Below are 16914 nucleotides of genomic sequence, written 5' to 3' on the forward strand. Positions count from 1 at the left end.
GCCATTTCAAAAAGAGTAAAATTTACTAACGAATCATTGAAATTAGTAATTGGGGACAACACCAGGTGAAACGGAATAGCTGGCATAAAGAAGAAATCCAATACCAAAAAAGGAGTTACAAAAAAGTGTATATCTAAAGAGGCCTTAGAGGGTCTGGAACAAGGAAAATGTGCAAACAAAAACGAGGTGTCCCAATACGAGGTACGACTTCTCACAGATTTCCTTACTTTAGGATGACCCAGTTGTCAAATTAAGGTCAAAGTTAATGCGATGCCTACTTCCACCAGCCTTTGTTCTTGTCAGGTGCGAAAGATACAAACAAGGTTTGAGAAATATCTATTTTATTTATGGTTTGTTGGCAGACGTGTAGCGAACTAGAATAGATCATGTACTGGTAATACATTCGTTATATTGTCGCTTCGTAGCTGTTTGAACTGGAATGAGTTTCTAGTAAAACGAAAGGATTAGATTGGCAGAGCTTGTCACGGAGCGATATGCATTCTGGATCTTAATTTTTTCGCTCAACGTTTTGTTCAATTTTGAATACCTATTGTTCTTAAGTTTCTGTTATCGTTAAGGAAAATAGCTAGAATGTATTATTGTAAGTTCAAAAAGGGTGAAAACTTTTTTTTTAAATCAAGGAATTACCAAAGCCCGTTGGATAGTTCATTATTCGAATCAAATAAAAATAAAAAGAAGGAATTGTGAGAAAAATCCAATATTCTTCAATTTGACATTTTATTCCGGAATTGGCAAAGGCACGTCTAAACAAAGAACCAACATGGACGTACGGTACGGAAATACCGACAAACTAAAACACAAAACGGGAACTATCCATTAATGGTTCATAGAAATATATGTAATATATACACACATATATTACACTGTGTTGAAGTAGAAAAGTCAATGACGTGTCGGTTATATATGTTTATCCTATCAAATCTAGGAAAGTAATTCATTTCAAATGGTCAAACGAAGGTCATTTCATTTCAAATGGTCAAAACGAAGGTCTTTAATTATAACGATTATTGTAAGATCTATGGTTAGAAATCACATTACAATACTTACTGTACATATCTAAAAGGAAAATTTACGCCACAGGAACGAAATAATATATACCTGATTAGATAATTACTGAGGACGAGCGTAACAAGTGAATGAATGAGATACAAATAATTTGTGAAATGTGAGGGAAGGTGGAATGTCACTTCTGAGCAAAGGAAAGTTAACAAGAGAAAGATGAAAGCAACATTTAAAACAGATAAAAACAGACTCGTATATATAGATGTTCAAATATTTTAATCCGAGATCAACAAAAGACAAAATGCCATGTGCAGACAACAGGAAAACGTAATTATTTTTTTAATGAAAGATATATAATTTTTTTCTCGTAAAACGGAAGCTAATATAACAATATTTTAAAATATTAATATGCTGTAAAGTCATCTTTCTAATTTGTTATCAATTCTCTCATTATGCCACGGTATCGTGGATCTCGAGGTTAATGGCAAAATAGGATGAAAGCACTGAGAAATTATCTTAAGCTTTATATAATAAACAAAACAAAGCAATCTGCATACATTGTTCAATTTTGTCGGCAACATTTTGACCATTGTATTATGTGTACGCCTTTACTGATGTACTTTTAGTAAAAACAAATAGATAATGAAATGTTCATGTCGCTTCCAAGAACAAATTTGTTCTTAAATGAATGATAATTTGAGGAATTCATAAAACTTATTTCAAACAGAATAAAAACGAAAAATATATTTGATCTGGGGTCTTCTAAGCGAATATAAGAAACAGTTCAAGATCAACAATTTTTTAAAGTTTAGTGATAAAGTTTCTCAAATTCTGTGCTACAACTTGAAAACTAAAATTATAGAAATAAATTAATTCTGTGACAAATATAAAACATAGGTGGTGATAATTTAACTAAAGCATATATAACTACGACGAAGCAACCTTAAAACTCGTATAACTATATCAACATAACAATACCTTGCAGAACACAATCCGCACTATTTACAGGCAACATCAACAAATGATGACGTCATCAATTTTTGATGTGTTGATTAATACCTAGGTGACAATTCCTCTGAAGAATATGCAGAAAATGACGCAAGCATTTAATGTGTATTAACCATCGCAAGCACTTTGAGTTTTTTTTAACTTGCATGAGCTATAAATCAGTAATATAACTGAGAGCAAATAAGCTCTTTAAATCATCCTGTAGCGTTTTAAGAACCCTCGCAATAATATCCGAAAACAATTCTAAGAATTATCAAAAATTAGAATTTATATGTAAATTTCTTCATCGAAATAACTTACTTTTAAATTAACAAATGATTTAAGATTGTGTTCTGTGTTACGTCACACTTACATTTGACAGAATTCATATGTAACCATAATAAATACCAGCTGATATATACCGTTCCGTTTGCTCGATCGGCTGAGCGGTAGGCTAGTAATCCAGAGGTCCTGGGTACGAATTCTAGGATAGGTATTGAAATTAATAACGACCTTTGTTACATATAATTTTCATCGTCTCTGAAAGACTTTATCATGCAAATGACTGAAGGTTAATTATGCTCTGTTTCGTGTTACGCATTTGGCACTGATTGATAAGACAGATTTCGTATAATATACTGAGTATTGTCTTATGTTCATACAGCAAACTATCATTTCTTATTTCAAAGGAGTGGGCTTTAGATTTCATGTTTCATTGAAGGTTCAGTTCTTTATTGATGCAAATGAAAAATAATTCATTGAATAATGATTTATCAATATGTTATCAAAATTCTTTCGTAAATGAATTTTAAAAATTACAGAATTGAAAAGAGTCTCTATATGCACTACTTTCTTACTTTGGATGGGATGATTTTATCATTTAGCTTTCTTTCAATGCCACAAGGAAAGAGAACAATGTTGTGGTTTTAAAAGGCAAAATGAAGTAAATAGTCGATAGGCTAATATGCGATTCTATCGATTACGCAAAAATGTGCATTCGCTTATATTAAAATGTTTACAGTAACTATAATGCGTTATAGGTTATCAAGCGTTAAATTGACATGTCAGGCATCATTTTTGTTTATATCTTCAGATAGACCTGAAGAAGCTTAGCATCAAAAATCATATATCATTTTACACAAATGCATCATTTTTGTCCCTGTTGATGTAAACACATGAAATCACACTGTCGTTTCACTAAATACTTTTGATCTGTCTGGCAGCAAGTCTTCCTCCAGTATCACCTGTTGTTTCAGGGCAGATGGCCCTCGTGTTGCGCGTTCAGCAGATTTCGATCTTAAACGTTTTGTAGTCTGTTTGTTTTCGGAACTTTTTTCCGGAATCCGTTTCCTTCCATTAGCTAACGCATCATCGTCCATCTGAAAAATAAAATGTGTCAAAGTTTGATATCACCGTTTGTTTCATTATCAATATTAGTTCGGTGCGTTAGCCCAGTGTTAGTTGTTAGAGTTGTGAGTTTTTTTCCCAACATCAGGTGACAAGTCGACGAAACACATTAACACAGACTACATCTACACAGCATTCTACAAACTACACGGCGTCCCTTCTTACCTCCGGAAGTGCGCGTCTGTTCATAGCGGAAATAGGTGGCGTTGGTGGAGGTACATTTTGAGATACATGTTGAGGAGACGAAGTACTTTTCTGTACACCTGTTACCGGTTTTTGTACACTTGTGGATGGTCTATACATCATGCCTGACGGTTTCTGTCCACTTGCCGTGTGAACCCCAACCCCTGGTGACGTCACAACAGACCCGCTAGCCTCAGAACTAGGGCCTTGTTTTTCCGTTGACTTTTCTTCATCAGTCATTGATGAAGACCTTTTCAGAGTATTTTTAATTTTTCTCTTCATTGTTGCGAAAAGTTCAACGGCTCTAGTATTTGAGGGCGCCCCAGGTGACATCGCAGTAATTCCTGCCTTTGCTACAGAATTTTTTACAGAACTATCAACACTTTGAGAGCGTCGTATTATTTTTCGCTTTGGTTTTTCTGGTTTACTTTTCTTACTCTCAGTACTCGAGGCTTTTGTTACTGAACGTGTCGACTTTTCATCGACAGATATTGACTGCGTCAGTGTTCGTGGTTTTGTTTCCTCTATTAATTGCCCTATAACATCCTCTTCAGATTCGTAGTGTTGAAGGCGTATGCGCTTATTTTCAACAGGTGGTGGCTTCGCTGGAACTGCATCCTCTTCGATACCTTCACAACTCTGACTTCTTTCCGACATCGGCGAAGGTGATGGCAAATCACTTTTATCTTCAAAAAACTTTCTTCTTGCAGATCTAGGTGTAAGGCGTTCATAACTTCCGGAATTGGACGAATTTCCGGAACGAGGGGAAGGTGTAGTATCAGAGGACACAGTGCTGTGCATTACTGGAATGGAAGGAAGAAGGCTTGCCGATTCGTAGGTGGGAGATCCACCAGCTGAAAGAGACTTTGTATAAAGTTTACTCTGAGGACTGGTTTGTAGTGAACTCGTCCCGCTGGTATCAAGTGATATACTAGTAGGAACGAGTCTTGTTTTAGTATCAGTAACTAAGGATATACCCCTTGGGGAATTAACTGAATAAGACGTGTCTGTTAGTGTCTGTCGGGAGTGTGATTTTGGAGATAGCAGAAAACTAGGTGGGGGGTCGGGAAACTTCGTTGTGACACTTTGTTCATAATGCACGTCCGCCATTATCAATTTTTGTCGTAACGGAAGTGACGAAATGGGTTGTATTTCCGGTAGAAGATCACAAGCAGGACGATCGAGTATGTCTCCAGATCCGTTATGGGTAATACTCCTAAGAAATCTCGGTGAAGATGTGTCCGTTTGAATTGTTAGTGGCGATGCTTTTGGCGAGTCGAATTTTGCAGAATCCCGTTGTCTGCCCGCTGAAAAGTCTTCCTTCAGGAAGTCAATTTCGGAGCTCGACAAACTTCTGCAACAGAAAATGTATCGCGTATTAAATTTAAAAAATCTAGTTACACGGTGCAGTCCACAACTGTAGTCTACGTAATTAATTTGTTTCTGAATCCAATTTGATTTGTAGATCTTTCCCCTGTTACGTTATATATTATCCATATACTGTCGAACCTTGTTATCTCGAACTCGACAGGACCATTGGGAAACCTCGAGATATTCGAGTATTCGGTTTCAGTGAGTTCGATTGTTTTGTGTAAAGTTACCCAGGGACCGTCGAAATGCTCCGAATCAAACGGGGTTTCCGAGTTATACGAGTTCGAGATAACCAGGTTTGGCTATACATCACAATGAAATAAAATTTGGCAAGGTTAAAAACAACATCATACTATATTCTGCTCAACGAAATGAATTACAGGATACGATATTACTAAATGTCACATATGTAAACTGCTTTCCATCCTATTTGTTGATGTGCGTAATTAAGATATAGACATTGAATTGTTGAAATTATTTTTTAAATCTAAAATTAAAACCCAGTCAATTAAAAATGAAACTAACAAATACACGTCTACAAAATCATTCCCATTAATGAAATTAACCTTCTTAGTTTCTTGCGCTCCTCCTCTGATATCTCACGAGGCCTTCCGATGTCCTCCACGGCGAAATGAATCTCCTTCAGAGACTGAAATGGACGATCATAAGTTTATATTACAATAAGTCATTCTTCCTATTGTCAAACAAAATATCCCTTGATATTGACTATAGAGTGCAGAATACCAGTCACCTTATTTCGTTTAAGATTAATTCAGTATATAAATGGGTATAAGATTTTTTCGATATCGTGGCTGTTGTTTGTAGTATAATGTCTAGATGTATGTTCATTTAAAACCAAATTCGTACAAAATAAACACATGCATTTTTGTAAACATTAGCTGATGATATTTGAGTATCTGAAAAATACTTCCTAGATGAATGTTCTCGCGGTCGATGTTTGATATTAATTGGCGAAGAATAAGTAGGATACAAAAAAAAGAGAGAAAAAATGTCAGTTTTATAAGAATTAACGAAACTACAAATGAATATTTACCTCTTTAATATGTTTTAAAACGACCTGAAATTAAAAAAAAATATACATGAAATTACAATCTATATAAATGTTCACTATGTCGAGTTCGACACTAAGGGTTCGAGAATAAATGAGTATATAAGTGTTAACGAAACACACACTGCCGCTATATCGTTATCTAGTGGATATGGTTGCAGCATAACACCAAGATAAATTGTCTTTGTCGAAAAAAATTCTTAACGAATAACAGACTTTAAAATAGTGAAAATAATTCCTCGTTCCTCTTGAAATAAGTTTGGTTTATTGGGTCGATATCGAACCATTAATATGAAATGTGAATAATTACTGAACAGCCCTTAAAATCGCGATGTTCAATTTACACGGTTTTGGGAGACATATTGTCCTGTTGACTGGTGTAGTACACAATTTACATCCCTTGGTTTGGTAGGTACATGGAAATCAACTGTGTACGTGAAATTACTTTAATAATTTCATAGAAATGATACTCCTAGAAGGAACATAAAGGGACAATGTGGCTTTAAAGTTGTTAAATATTTATCAACAAGGAACATTAAATGAATAAGACAATACAATGTCTCTTTTGATATGACCTGATCAATACGTTGTCTGATCGATTTCCGTGGAGACATCTGTGCCGGATCTCCTAAGTTGATGTCCAGTTCCGGAAGTGGACCTTTACTTAGTTTCTCCAGCCGTGAGACTAACACAGAATCTGAGGTTTGATCTTCTTTTTCAGAGTCCGAAACTATCGCAGCTAGCTCCTTCAGTCTCGTTAACTGGACAGACATAAAAGGCATTCATTATTATGATACAGATCTCGTGGTAAATAACGGAAGGTACGTTAAGATAGCAAAGGCCACCAAATAAGTGACGAATTTCGCAAGACTCTTCATCATTTTAGCAATAAGAATAAACTGCGTCGTATATGACAAAAAAAGTAATATTCATTCAATGATTGATGAACAATATACAGAATGACAATCTCATTCCTTTCGATGTTAAGGAGACGTCATAGTTATTTTTACTTTTCTTTCGATCACAATGGATTTTCCTCTGTTGCTTCCCCGGCTTCAAAATTTAGGCTCACAGCATCACTGACGAGTTCAAGAAGGACGAAAAGTTGTATGATCAAGTTCCATTCATTGGTTGGCTCTACTGTGTCTAACTTTAAATTTGTATTAAAAGGTGCCCTTCACTTGTGTGACTTTTGTACAATCCTTATCTCACCCTGTGGAGTTAACCAATTTACGAAATAAGATAGTATTCGTTTCGTTTTAAGAAAAACAAAACTTCTGATTACCATATATTGTTGACCTTACCCCTGTGAGGACGTCTTCGACCCTTCTCTGATCCCTTTTGTGCTGTTTTCTCATCTCTCCTAGTCTCCGGACCAGATCCGCCCTATCTTTTACCGACGCCTCCTGCTCCTTTGCTGCTCTTTCTCCTACCTCCTCCACCCTCCTCTCCAGTTCCGATATTCGTAACCCACGATCGTCAATCTGGGACAATAAAAGATAAAAACTAAACTGACCGCACTAGAAAATTAATTAAGAATAAATAAACAAATAAATATAGAAGAATTCTTGCTTTAATCAAATAAAAAAACTATTTCGTCTTTCTTAAAGTTGTTAACGGCAAAAACGGCATGGTTCGAGGGCCTATGTTAACGGAATGTTAACTGATAAAAATAGTGTTTATTTGGCGTAAATGATCAGACTGAAAGGGAAGGAAGATTTTATACTAATAACCAGTATGCATTGCCTAGGAACGACTTAAGGGTTTATTGTTTTGTCATAAAACTTTTAAAGGATAAAGAAAAAATTCTTAAAGAAATCATAAATGAATCAGATAATTACAAATATACTAACTAGCTTAAAAGTATAATGGTTAACTAAAAGCAATTTGGCGGGAAAGTATCTTAATGACCAGACCTCTTTCTGGCGAGTATCACGACTGAGTTGCTCTTCGTCTATCTCTGTGCGCATCCGTCGAAGTTGTTCAATCAACATCTTTCTTTCTTTAACGTATTCTTCATCGCGCGCCTTCAACTGGCTCTGAAGGTCTAGAGCGAGTGCGTGAGCCTCGGCTAAGAGTCGCTTCTGTTCGGACCTCTCCTGTTCCCATGCCACCTCCATGCGGTTTTGCATGTTTTTGGTTCTATTCTGGGCCTGGGATATCATAGCTAACTGCTCTTGTAGCTACAAGATGTTGATAACAAAATACTAATCAGATGCTCATACATGTAGTGATAACAGTTTCCGAAAATTAGTGTGTTTGTTTTGTGATTGTTATGTCCATACTGCAGGCTGGTTTGATGTATTCTATCAATAATATCTATAAATATGGTTTTGATATTGATGTGTACAAGGCACACAAGTAGGAAACATATTTCAATATGAATTTAGTTACATGTAATAATCCAAAACTGTTCTGATATTCTAGGACTTGTCATTCATTGACATAAAATCTACAAGACGAGTCAGAAAAATTGAAATCAATATGATAAAAAATGCATGCCAATGGAAGCAATATCGTTTTCAATTCTATCTGTAAGACTTTTGAAATATTGTTTTACAATTATATATAAAATAACATAATGAATTGACAATGACAATCGTTGTAACAATGACCAATGGCATGTTTCGTACCTGATTGACCTTGCTCTGCATGTTGGCCTTTTCCACATCCCAGCCAGACCGTTCTGTAGTTATCCGGTTGACCAGTTCTGCCCTCTCATATTCCTGGTCAGCAAGCTGGTTTTTCAATTCTTCAATTTTATCCTGTAGATCCTTAGCCAGCTTACGACCCTCTTCAATCTTAACAGCGCAAGGAAAATAGTAAGTAGTAGTCTATTTGCAAAATGTTTCATCATTGTTTCATATCTAAAGTTCTATACAGACAAGTAATCAATACACGCCCAATAAGTATTTATTATATGAAATGCATGACATTTGATTCAGAGCACAGAGAAAAAATTGTATATTTATGGCAACTCAAGACAACAAAGCGAAATTGCCTACCTCTTTCATGTGCCTTGCAAGGATATCCTTTTCTTCGTTCCATTTCGTCAGATCCTTGGCGTAGGTGACTTTCATTTGAGTCATGCCTTTCTGAACCCCTCGGATGATTTCCTTGTCTAAGGTCTTCTCTCTATGCAGCGTGTCTACCAGGGCAAGAAGTTTCATGTGTTCTTTCTGAAGGTTTTCCAGCCTGGTCTCGTAACGGACCTTCATAGCCAGGTATTCGGCTCTCAGAACTTTCTCATGGTGCTGAATCTGGTAAGCTATATCCTCCTGAAAATAGTCAAAGAAGGGAACATTTATTGTAAAGGCTGTTAGTTCAAATTTTCAACAGAAACTTATTTCTTAATTACTTTTAATTTCAGGATATCTATTTTAGGTACATATATTTCGCAATTTTATTACATCTATTTGAAATTACCGAAAACAAAAAACGAAATCATTTTGTTACCGTTTAATATCTGACAATGGAACTTTTACAAAACTAGAAAATGCAATTGAGCTGAAAGCAGAGAGTAAACATAAATGATCTGGCGTAAGAGATCATGAACGTCACCTTTTCACGAATCTCTATACACCTCACAACAGATGCATAGTCCTGACCTGGTTCAGACAAACATACGGCCAACTTTGTATTTTCAAAGTGAAAGGAACGATGACCTTTTTTGAAATTTATCAAAATCAGCTCTATTGCATATATCTTGTTTTGAAGAATGCACATTTTCAGTAAAAAATACATACATGTATATACATATATATGAATAATAACAAAAAAGTAGTGACGTTGATAAGTAAATGTACGATATGAAATGAGAAACCGACATATGCCAGTGTTGTCTCCCTTGAACCCATTTCAAGCTGCATTCAAATTGATTAATGCTCCACTGTTATTGATCAGTATAAGATAAATTGTTAATGACTTAGTATGGCTGAGTTATTATATATATTTATTACTTAAAGTTGTATAAAAAAAAATCAATTTTGAGTTGATATTTATTTACAACGTTAACTCCATGATAATTCTCAGCGGTGTTGCTATAGATATGACAGTAATTTTAGTCGTTATGTTCACATGCTAACTCCTCCCCCCAAATCAACATTTTCTTTCAAAATAGATAAAAACATAGACTTTATAGGAGAAATTATTAGATATCTTATAACAGAAGTTCTTCTGATCCAAATATCTTTTGGAAATACTGACTATGAATATTTAACAGCGCACACTCGTCATACTGTCAGTGAAAATGAAATTTGCACGGTTTCCCCGATCGACACGTATAACGTCGTCATCACCTTCCTACGAATCTGTCATAACATTTAAATTCATACCATCTCACTCTCCTAAACATAAATAAACTTGTGATCTAGAACAGAAGTTACTACTGTAAACTATTATGGTGCTTACATATTGAATAAAAGGATAAAAAAACCATGCATGCTTCTAACCCGCCTTTCCTCGTCTAACATAAGATATAATGCCATTTTCAGTTGCTGGTTAAGCTGAATGACTGTCTAAGCTAGATTAAACAATAAGTTTCTCTTCGAAATGACATCGTTAAATTATCACAATGATACACAAACTGTGACGTTTTATAAAGCTGAATGCACATTAACGTATTTCATGTAGCAGAATGAAAATTAATATATCTTATAAGGCAAAATGCACATTAATATATTTTATGTAGCAGAATGCACATTAATATAATGGTAAAGCAATTAAGTAGTCGGAAGTTGTAATTATTGAGGCAAAGTAATAATATGCTAATGAGCAGTTAACTATTATAAATGTGTAAAAGTAATTAACAAAATTTCTTTACATTAACTTTGTCGAAAATTGGAAAACAAGCCCGTGAACTGTAAAATCATTATTAAAGTGTAATACATAACTTCGTAAATTGAATGAATAAATAACTTTGTGTTGTGAACATGAGTTTATGAAACCCATTACTAAATTGTTAAAGTGAATATTAAAACCTGTTATCAATAACTCCGGCAATTCATTGTTAAGGTTTTAGTGTGCAGAATACCTGATAGCTTGTATATATCAATTTTGTATTCCAACCCCCTCCCCATCATCACACCCCCCCAACCCCTCAACATTTCAATTTCAGGTGTAAGCATCAATATTTATGCAGATATATTGTGATTAGGCCCTTTAACAGATAAATCGATGAATTTCCTCAAAGTAGTCGGAAGCTATTTCTAAGATGTTTCTGTTAGTAAATTATTTTTCTTTTAGGAGGCATGCATACACTTATCTTATGTTGTTCTAAACACTGCTATATGTAATGTTTCTTATACTGTGTGACAAATTACCATCATACATAGTAGTAGAGAATGCGGTTTAGTTAGAATTTGCACGGATGGTGATAACCCTAAATTTCAATGCTTACACTTACATTTACTATCAATGTTTCGATTGTAACTTAATTTAATTTAAAATCAATGATGAAATGTCGACAGTGTTAATGAAAGTGTAAGTGGAATAACTATTTTGACATATTGACACCATAATGGTCACGTGGTGGATGGCCTTCATTGTATCATTAATCACATATTTTTGTGGTTAATTTATACAATGGAATTGCCTTGCAAATGTGAATATAATGACATCAGCATGTTCTATACGTGTATTATATGTTTTATAACATATTGTACAATAGACACTAGTACATAGCATTTTCGATACAATTTAGAACTTGTGACAACGGCATAGCAAAACAATGAATTAAAATATACTACAGAATAGTTTCGTCAATCTAGAAACCTTCAGTGGCGCTAGAAGTACAAATTGTTAGGAAGTGACCAAGCAAAATAAAACAATGGCCGAAATCCATGATTTAATTGAAAATGGGGGCGTGCACTAACCTCATTGTTCAATGAATTTCTTTATCGTAAGTATTGGTTAATTTGATAACATTAAGTACAGGTGTATATTCTGTAACGTACCACTATTCATGTGAATTGAAACGTAGCATATACAGTGAGACTGAAGACCAATATCTTATTCTACCATCTACAATCGTAAAGAGTGTGGTTCAAATGACACACAATTGATCTATCAACTATAAAGATTAAGAAGACAAACGTCTGGTCTACACAGATATATATCTTTCTCATCCAATGAAGATGGATGAATCTCTCTCACAGAGAGTTTGAAGATATTTGGGGGGAGGTTCTGCTATAAAATTTGTGAACCCTGCCATAGATTCTTGACAAAGACGTGCAATAGGTTACACCAAAGTCCCCTGGTAAGTAGGATTTTTTCACATCACATTAATTTCGGTGTACATACATATCGAAGTAGGATATGTAGTTTTAAGTGTAATTTTGCTTCGAAATTCTGAGAATGATTTTAAAGCCAAGAGACTGGCTCTCCTGATTGACTAATTAGCGTGCCGGTTGCCTGTAATTGGTGTACTGAAATTTTTCCTGGCTCGGATTGGACGATATGCTTATTTTAAAAACTTTTTTGTCCGAAAATGTTACCGTGCAGTATTTAAGAACAGCTTTTCTTTTTGCTTTTTTACCCTCTTTGTATCACCTTAAGCACCTTAAAGAGACAAAACACGATATGATTTAAGAATATGGAGGAAAGGCGTCCTTCCTTTCCCTTTGAGAAAAAGGAAAATTAGAATTTCTGCAATAATGTTGAAACTGACATTTCATATTATTAAGAAGTTACTTATAGAACGTTGATAGGTTTTGATATTTATTATCTTTTTTTTTTAAATTGGAACAAAAAATAACATGAGAATCACAGTAATTTAAAACAGCGTATGCCTGTTATCTGTAAATATATACCTCTCGAAGATTGAGCGTTCAAAACTTACAACCTCATAGGAGAACTGAATGATAACACTTAATTTGTTACAGAACAGGAAAATATAACTAAATTCGTTACAAAAATTAGGTGAAAGTATCAAATGATAAATAAAAATCTTTTGTAAATCGTGAAACTTGATGAACATTTACATAAGAAATATTTTGATTCGGTATTTTGTTAAGCTAACGACACTTTAAACAATGGTATTATTATCTTTACCGTTCGGTGTAAAAACACAACAAGTAATATATCATTTCAGCCAAATTGAGTTATTATCTCATAACCTGATTACCTTAACAAAGTGGCAATGTTTAAGTGTCTATTTCAACATGCTTCGGGGTATAAACGCTGTTCCAAAGTTATGTTTTTTATCTGACGGTTTCGTTTTGACACTTGGCATATAATAGTTAGTCAGTTCTCCAGAAGGGTCTGCAGATGAAAATGTTACGTAATAATTTTTCTCGAGTTTTTGACTGCAGAGTTGCGTTATTTAAACAGTGTTGTGCTGAGGGTAGTTATACCGAATTTCAGACAATTTTGAGTAGGACAGGAAGTATAAAATCCAAAAGAAGGGTAATGATACTTTGTATTTTTACCGACCTCACCATAACTATACCATAGAGAACGTTAAACTGAGGTAAATCGTAATTCTTACATTTTACTATACCACCCATGCACATTACTCTATAGTCCATTACATATCAGGATATCTAGTTCTGTTTTAGATATGCAATTCACGTGGTAAGACAAATAGGTCATTAAAGTAACCCAGCGTGCTCTTTGCCGTCGGACAATTTTGAAATGAATCTGCATTTCATAGCGTATTTGACCTAAATATTTTAATTGTAGCGAGGTACAAAACTCTATCTCAATATCTGAAACCAGCATTCTTAAAAAACGTGGCGTCAAACAATCGTGAAACGTCCTGATTTGTATCATGAACATCCCACGTGTTTTGGTTATTACTGAAGTGACGCGAATGAGGTGTTTTTGTTCATACCAACCACCCTGCCGTGTAAAGATATTAGACCTCATGTCAGTAATTGTTGTGCCACAAATTCTGATTTTCTGTTTTACGAGTTTATATAGACCATTGATTTCTCATGATGATGAACAAAAATGATTTAAATGATTATGGAATTTTCTCTATCAGCATTTATGTTGAATGGTTAACAATATTTGTTATTTCTTTTCTATAAGGTACATATTCCAAAGAATAGAATTTTTATGGCAACCTATTCTAGATACACGAATCCTCTCATTACTCTTCTGCATTCAATAACAAAACAACTTTCTCTCCAAAAACTGAGATTTTGGTTCCCGTTTGTTCCGTTACACATACAATACACTGACCTAATTTGATATCTTATTTGAACGAGCTCCGGGGAAGTGCTTTCCCGGGGTCAAAATTATGAAAGAAAAAAATCTTAATCATTTGCAATGATCGCTACATGATGCAACTTCTTTCAATTCATTTCCTAAGATATGAAGTTTCTGTATGACTTTTCTAAAATGTACAGATCACATAGGTTACTAGTTATACCAACAATAGGGGTACCCACATGTTCACCTGCAGTGATCAAGAGATAATAAGCAAATAAGTAAGGTAATTTTAGTTGAAATTTATGATTATCTCTTAACGGATATTGATTAACTTCAATCTGGTATCATGAAACTGACTATTCAAGATTCGTGTAAGTTAATTACAACACACATGCTGATAAAGAAAAAAGGAAAAAGAACACGTCAAAGAAAAAACAAGAATGAAGTATATTCAGTAGCTTGGTTTAGTGTGCAAAGCACATGAATCGTTTGTCCTAACTGATAAATTTAAGAATAAAAAACCCGCAATAAACTCTAACAGATTTACATACTACAAACATGCGTTTTATTTATCTTTGCATTCCTCCTAAAACTAAAAATAATTTCTCATGCTCGACGGACAGATAATAATATCAATACGCCCCTTTTCTCTCACTTTCTCAGGGGCCGGACATACCTGCGCTCTTAGACGATCTAGTTCCTGAGAATTTTTGTCGTTTGTAGCCATTTCTGCTGTGAGTTGCCTAATTTTTTGTGTTAACTCCTCCTGAAGTTTGTACTTTTCATTTTTCAATGTTCGTATATTAGCATCATTCTCGACCCGTAGCACTCTATATTCTCCCGTAATTTTCTCTTTTTGTTCTAAAATTCTATGCGCCTCTTTTCTTAACGTAGCTACAACCTGTGGCTCGTTTTTGTCTAAAGAACTCTGATACATGTGTAACTTTTCACGAACTACATTTAATTCTGCCTCTAAATTAGACCTATCTTTATTCCATAAAACCATCGCCTCACTTAAGGCTTGTTTCGCCTTTTCTAATTCGGATTGTAAGGTACTGTTATCCGTGTGAAGTTTACCTAAATTTGTAGCCAAACTGTCAAGATCACGTTTAAGCCTAATATTTTCGGTTTGTATATCTGACTGGGTAACACTACCTATTTCTGATATTCTTTCTTCCAAAACTGAAATTTCTTTGTCCTTTTTATCTAGTGTTCCCTGCAATTCCGTCAATTCATCATTAAAATAATTAATCTCACGTTCTTTATCCGTCACATTTGTATTAACAGTCTCCAAGACAACATCCTTCTCGCGTAAACGTTCATCCCTCGTGCGCAAACCCTCGCGAAGTTCACGGAGTTCCTCGTCCTTTTGCGAGATTTGATCAAGCATGGATTGCATGTCTTCCTCCCGTTGCCGTATAATTTCCTCGTGTTCCTGTAATATTTCCTCCTTCCGAAAAACAACACTGACCTTATCTTGGACCATAGTTTCCAGTCCTTTGAGAAGTTTCTCTTTCCGAGTATCTTCCTCTTTCAGTTTTGAAATGGATTCTTTCAAAGCATCACAGTCCTCAGTCATCTGTTTTGCTTCCTTTAAAAATGTTTCCTTTTCTTTATCTCTAATTGTAATTTGATTTTGCCAATATTCGTTCACCTGCAATAAAACAAGAGACCATTATTGTATACTTCAGTGTATACATAAGTCAGTATTTGTATAAGAAAATCCTTGATTTCATTGCTAGTTTGCCGTAAGTAAATAAGAAATACAACTAGATTTACGCTTCAAGTCTCTGGCATGACCTAGTTGATAAAAACATTATGACTGAGCCCTTTGTCCAACCTACTTATCTCTACAATACTGATAAAATTTACTTACCTTCTGTGAGCCTCGAGCTCTAACACCTAGGAATAACATAATTGATTTACTTCCTGTAGGGGAACCTCGAGTTCTAACATCTTGAAATAATATAGTTTTAACACCTAGGATGATACAGTTTACTGTCCTCCTGATGGTTAACTTCGAGTTTTAACACCTAGGATGATATAGTTTACTGTCCTCCTGATGGTGAACTTCGAGTTTTAACACCTAGGATGATGCAGTTTACTTACCTCCTAAAGGTGAGCCTCGAGTCTACCACCTAGGAAAGACGGAGTTTACTTACCTCCTAAAGGAGAACCTCGAATTTTAACACCTAGGATGATACAGTTTACTTACCTCCTAAATGTGAGCCTCGAGTCTAACACCTAGGAAAGACGGAGTTTACTTACCTCCTAAAGGTGAACCTCGAGTTTTAACACCTAGGATGATACAGTTTACTTACCTCCTAAATGTGAGCCTCGAGTCTAACACCTAGGATGATACAGTTTACTGTCCTCCTGATGGTTAACTTCGAGTTTTAACACCTAGGATGATACAGTTTACTGTCCTCCTGATGGTTAACTTCGAGTTTTAACACCTAGGATGATATAGTTTACTGTCCTCCTGATGGTGAACTTCGAGTTTTAACACCTAGGATGATGCAGTTTACTTACCTCCTAAAGGTGAACCTCGAGTTTTAACACCTAGGATGATACAGTTTACTGTCCTCCTGATGGTGAACTTCGAGTTTTAACACCTATGATAATACAGTTTACTTACCTCCTGGAGGTGAACCCCGAGTTCTAACACCTATGATGATGCAGTTTACTGTCCTCCTGATGGTGAACTTCGAGTTTTAACA

The 16914-nt window shown here is 35.0% G+C and overlaps 1 protein-coding gene across 2 annotated transcripts in view; it reads right to left on the reverse strand.

The window, feature by feature from the left end:
- Positions 1–1280: 1280 nt before the first annotated feature.
- The window catches only part of LOC132547643 (uncharacterized), a 122657-nt gene continuing 107023 nt past the window's right edge, over positions 1281–16914 (reverse strand). Inside the window, exons 10-18 of one of the 2 annotated variants that reach the window (XM_060211426.1) lie at positions 14871–15848; positions 9046–9318; positions 8674–8841; positions 7957–8223; positions 7345–7524; positions 6616–6801; positions 6026–6049; positions 5538–5620; positions 1281–4954 (exon numbers count right to left, since the gene is read on the reverse strand). In XM_060211426.1, coding sequence (XP_060067409.1) covers positions 3562–4954; positions 5538–5620; positions 6026–6049; positions 6616–6801; positions 7345–7524; positions 7957–8223; positions 8674–8841; positions 9046–9318; positions 14871–15848 — 3552 coding nt within the window. In that variant the 3' untranslated portion in view covers positions 1281–3561. The remainder of the gene's footprint in view (positions 4955–5537; positions 5621–6025; positions 6050–6615; positions 6802–7344; positions 7525–7956; positions 8224–8673; positions 8842–9045; positions 9319–14870; positions 15849–16914) is intronic. The other variant, XM_060211427.1, reaches the window with a different exon arrangement.

The sequence above is a fragment of the Ylistrum balloti genome, unplaced genomic scaffold, assembly GCF_031769215.1.
Source record: "Ylistrum balloti isolate Yb309-2 unplaced genomic scaffold, AGI_CSIRO_Ybal_v1 Utg369966, whole genome shotgun sequence".
Classification (NCBI taxonomy): domain Eukaryota; kingdom Metazoa; phylum Mollusca; class Bivalvia; order Pectinida; family Pectinidae; genus Ylistrum; species Ylistrum balloti.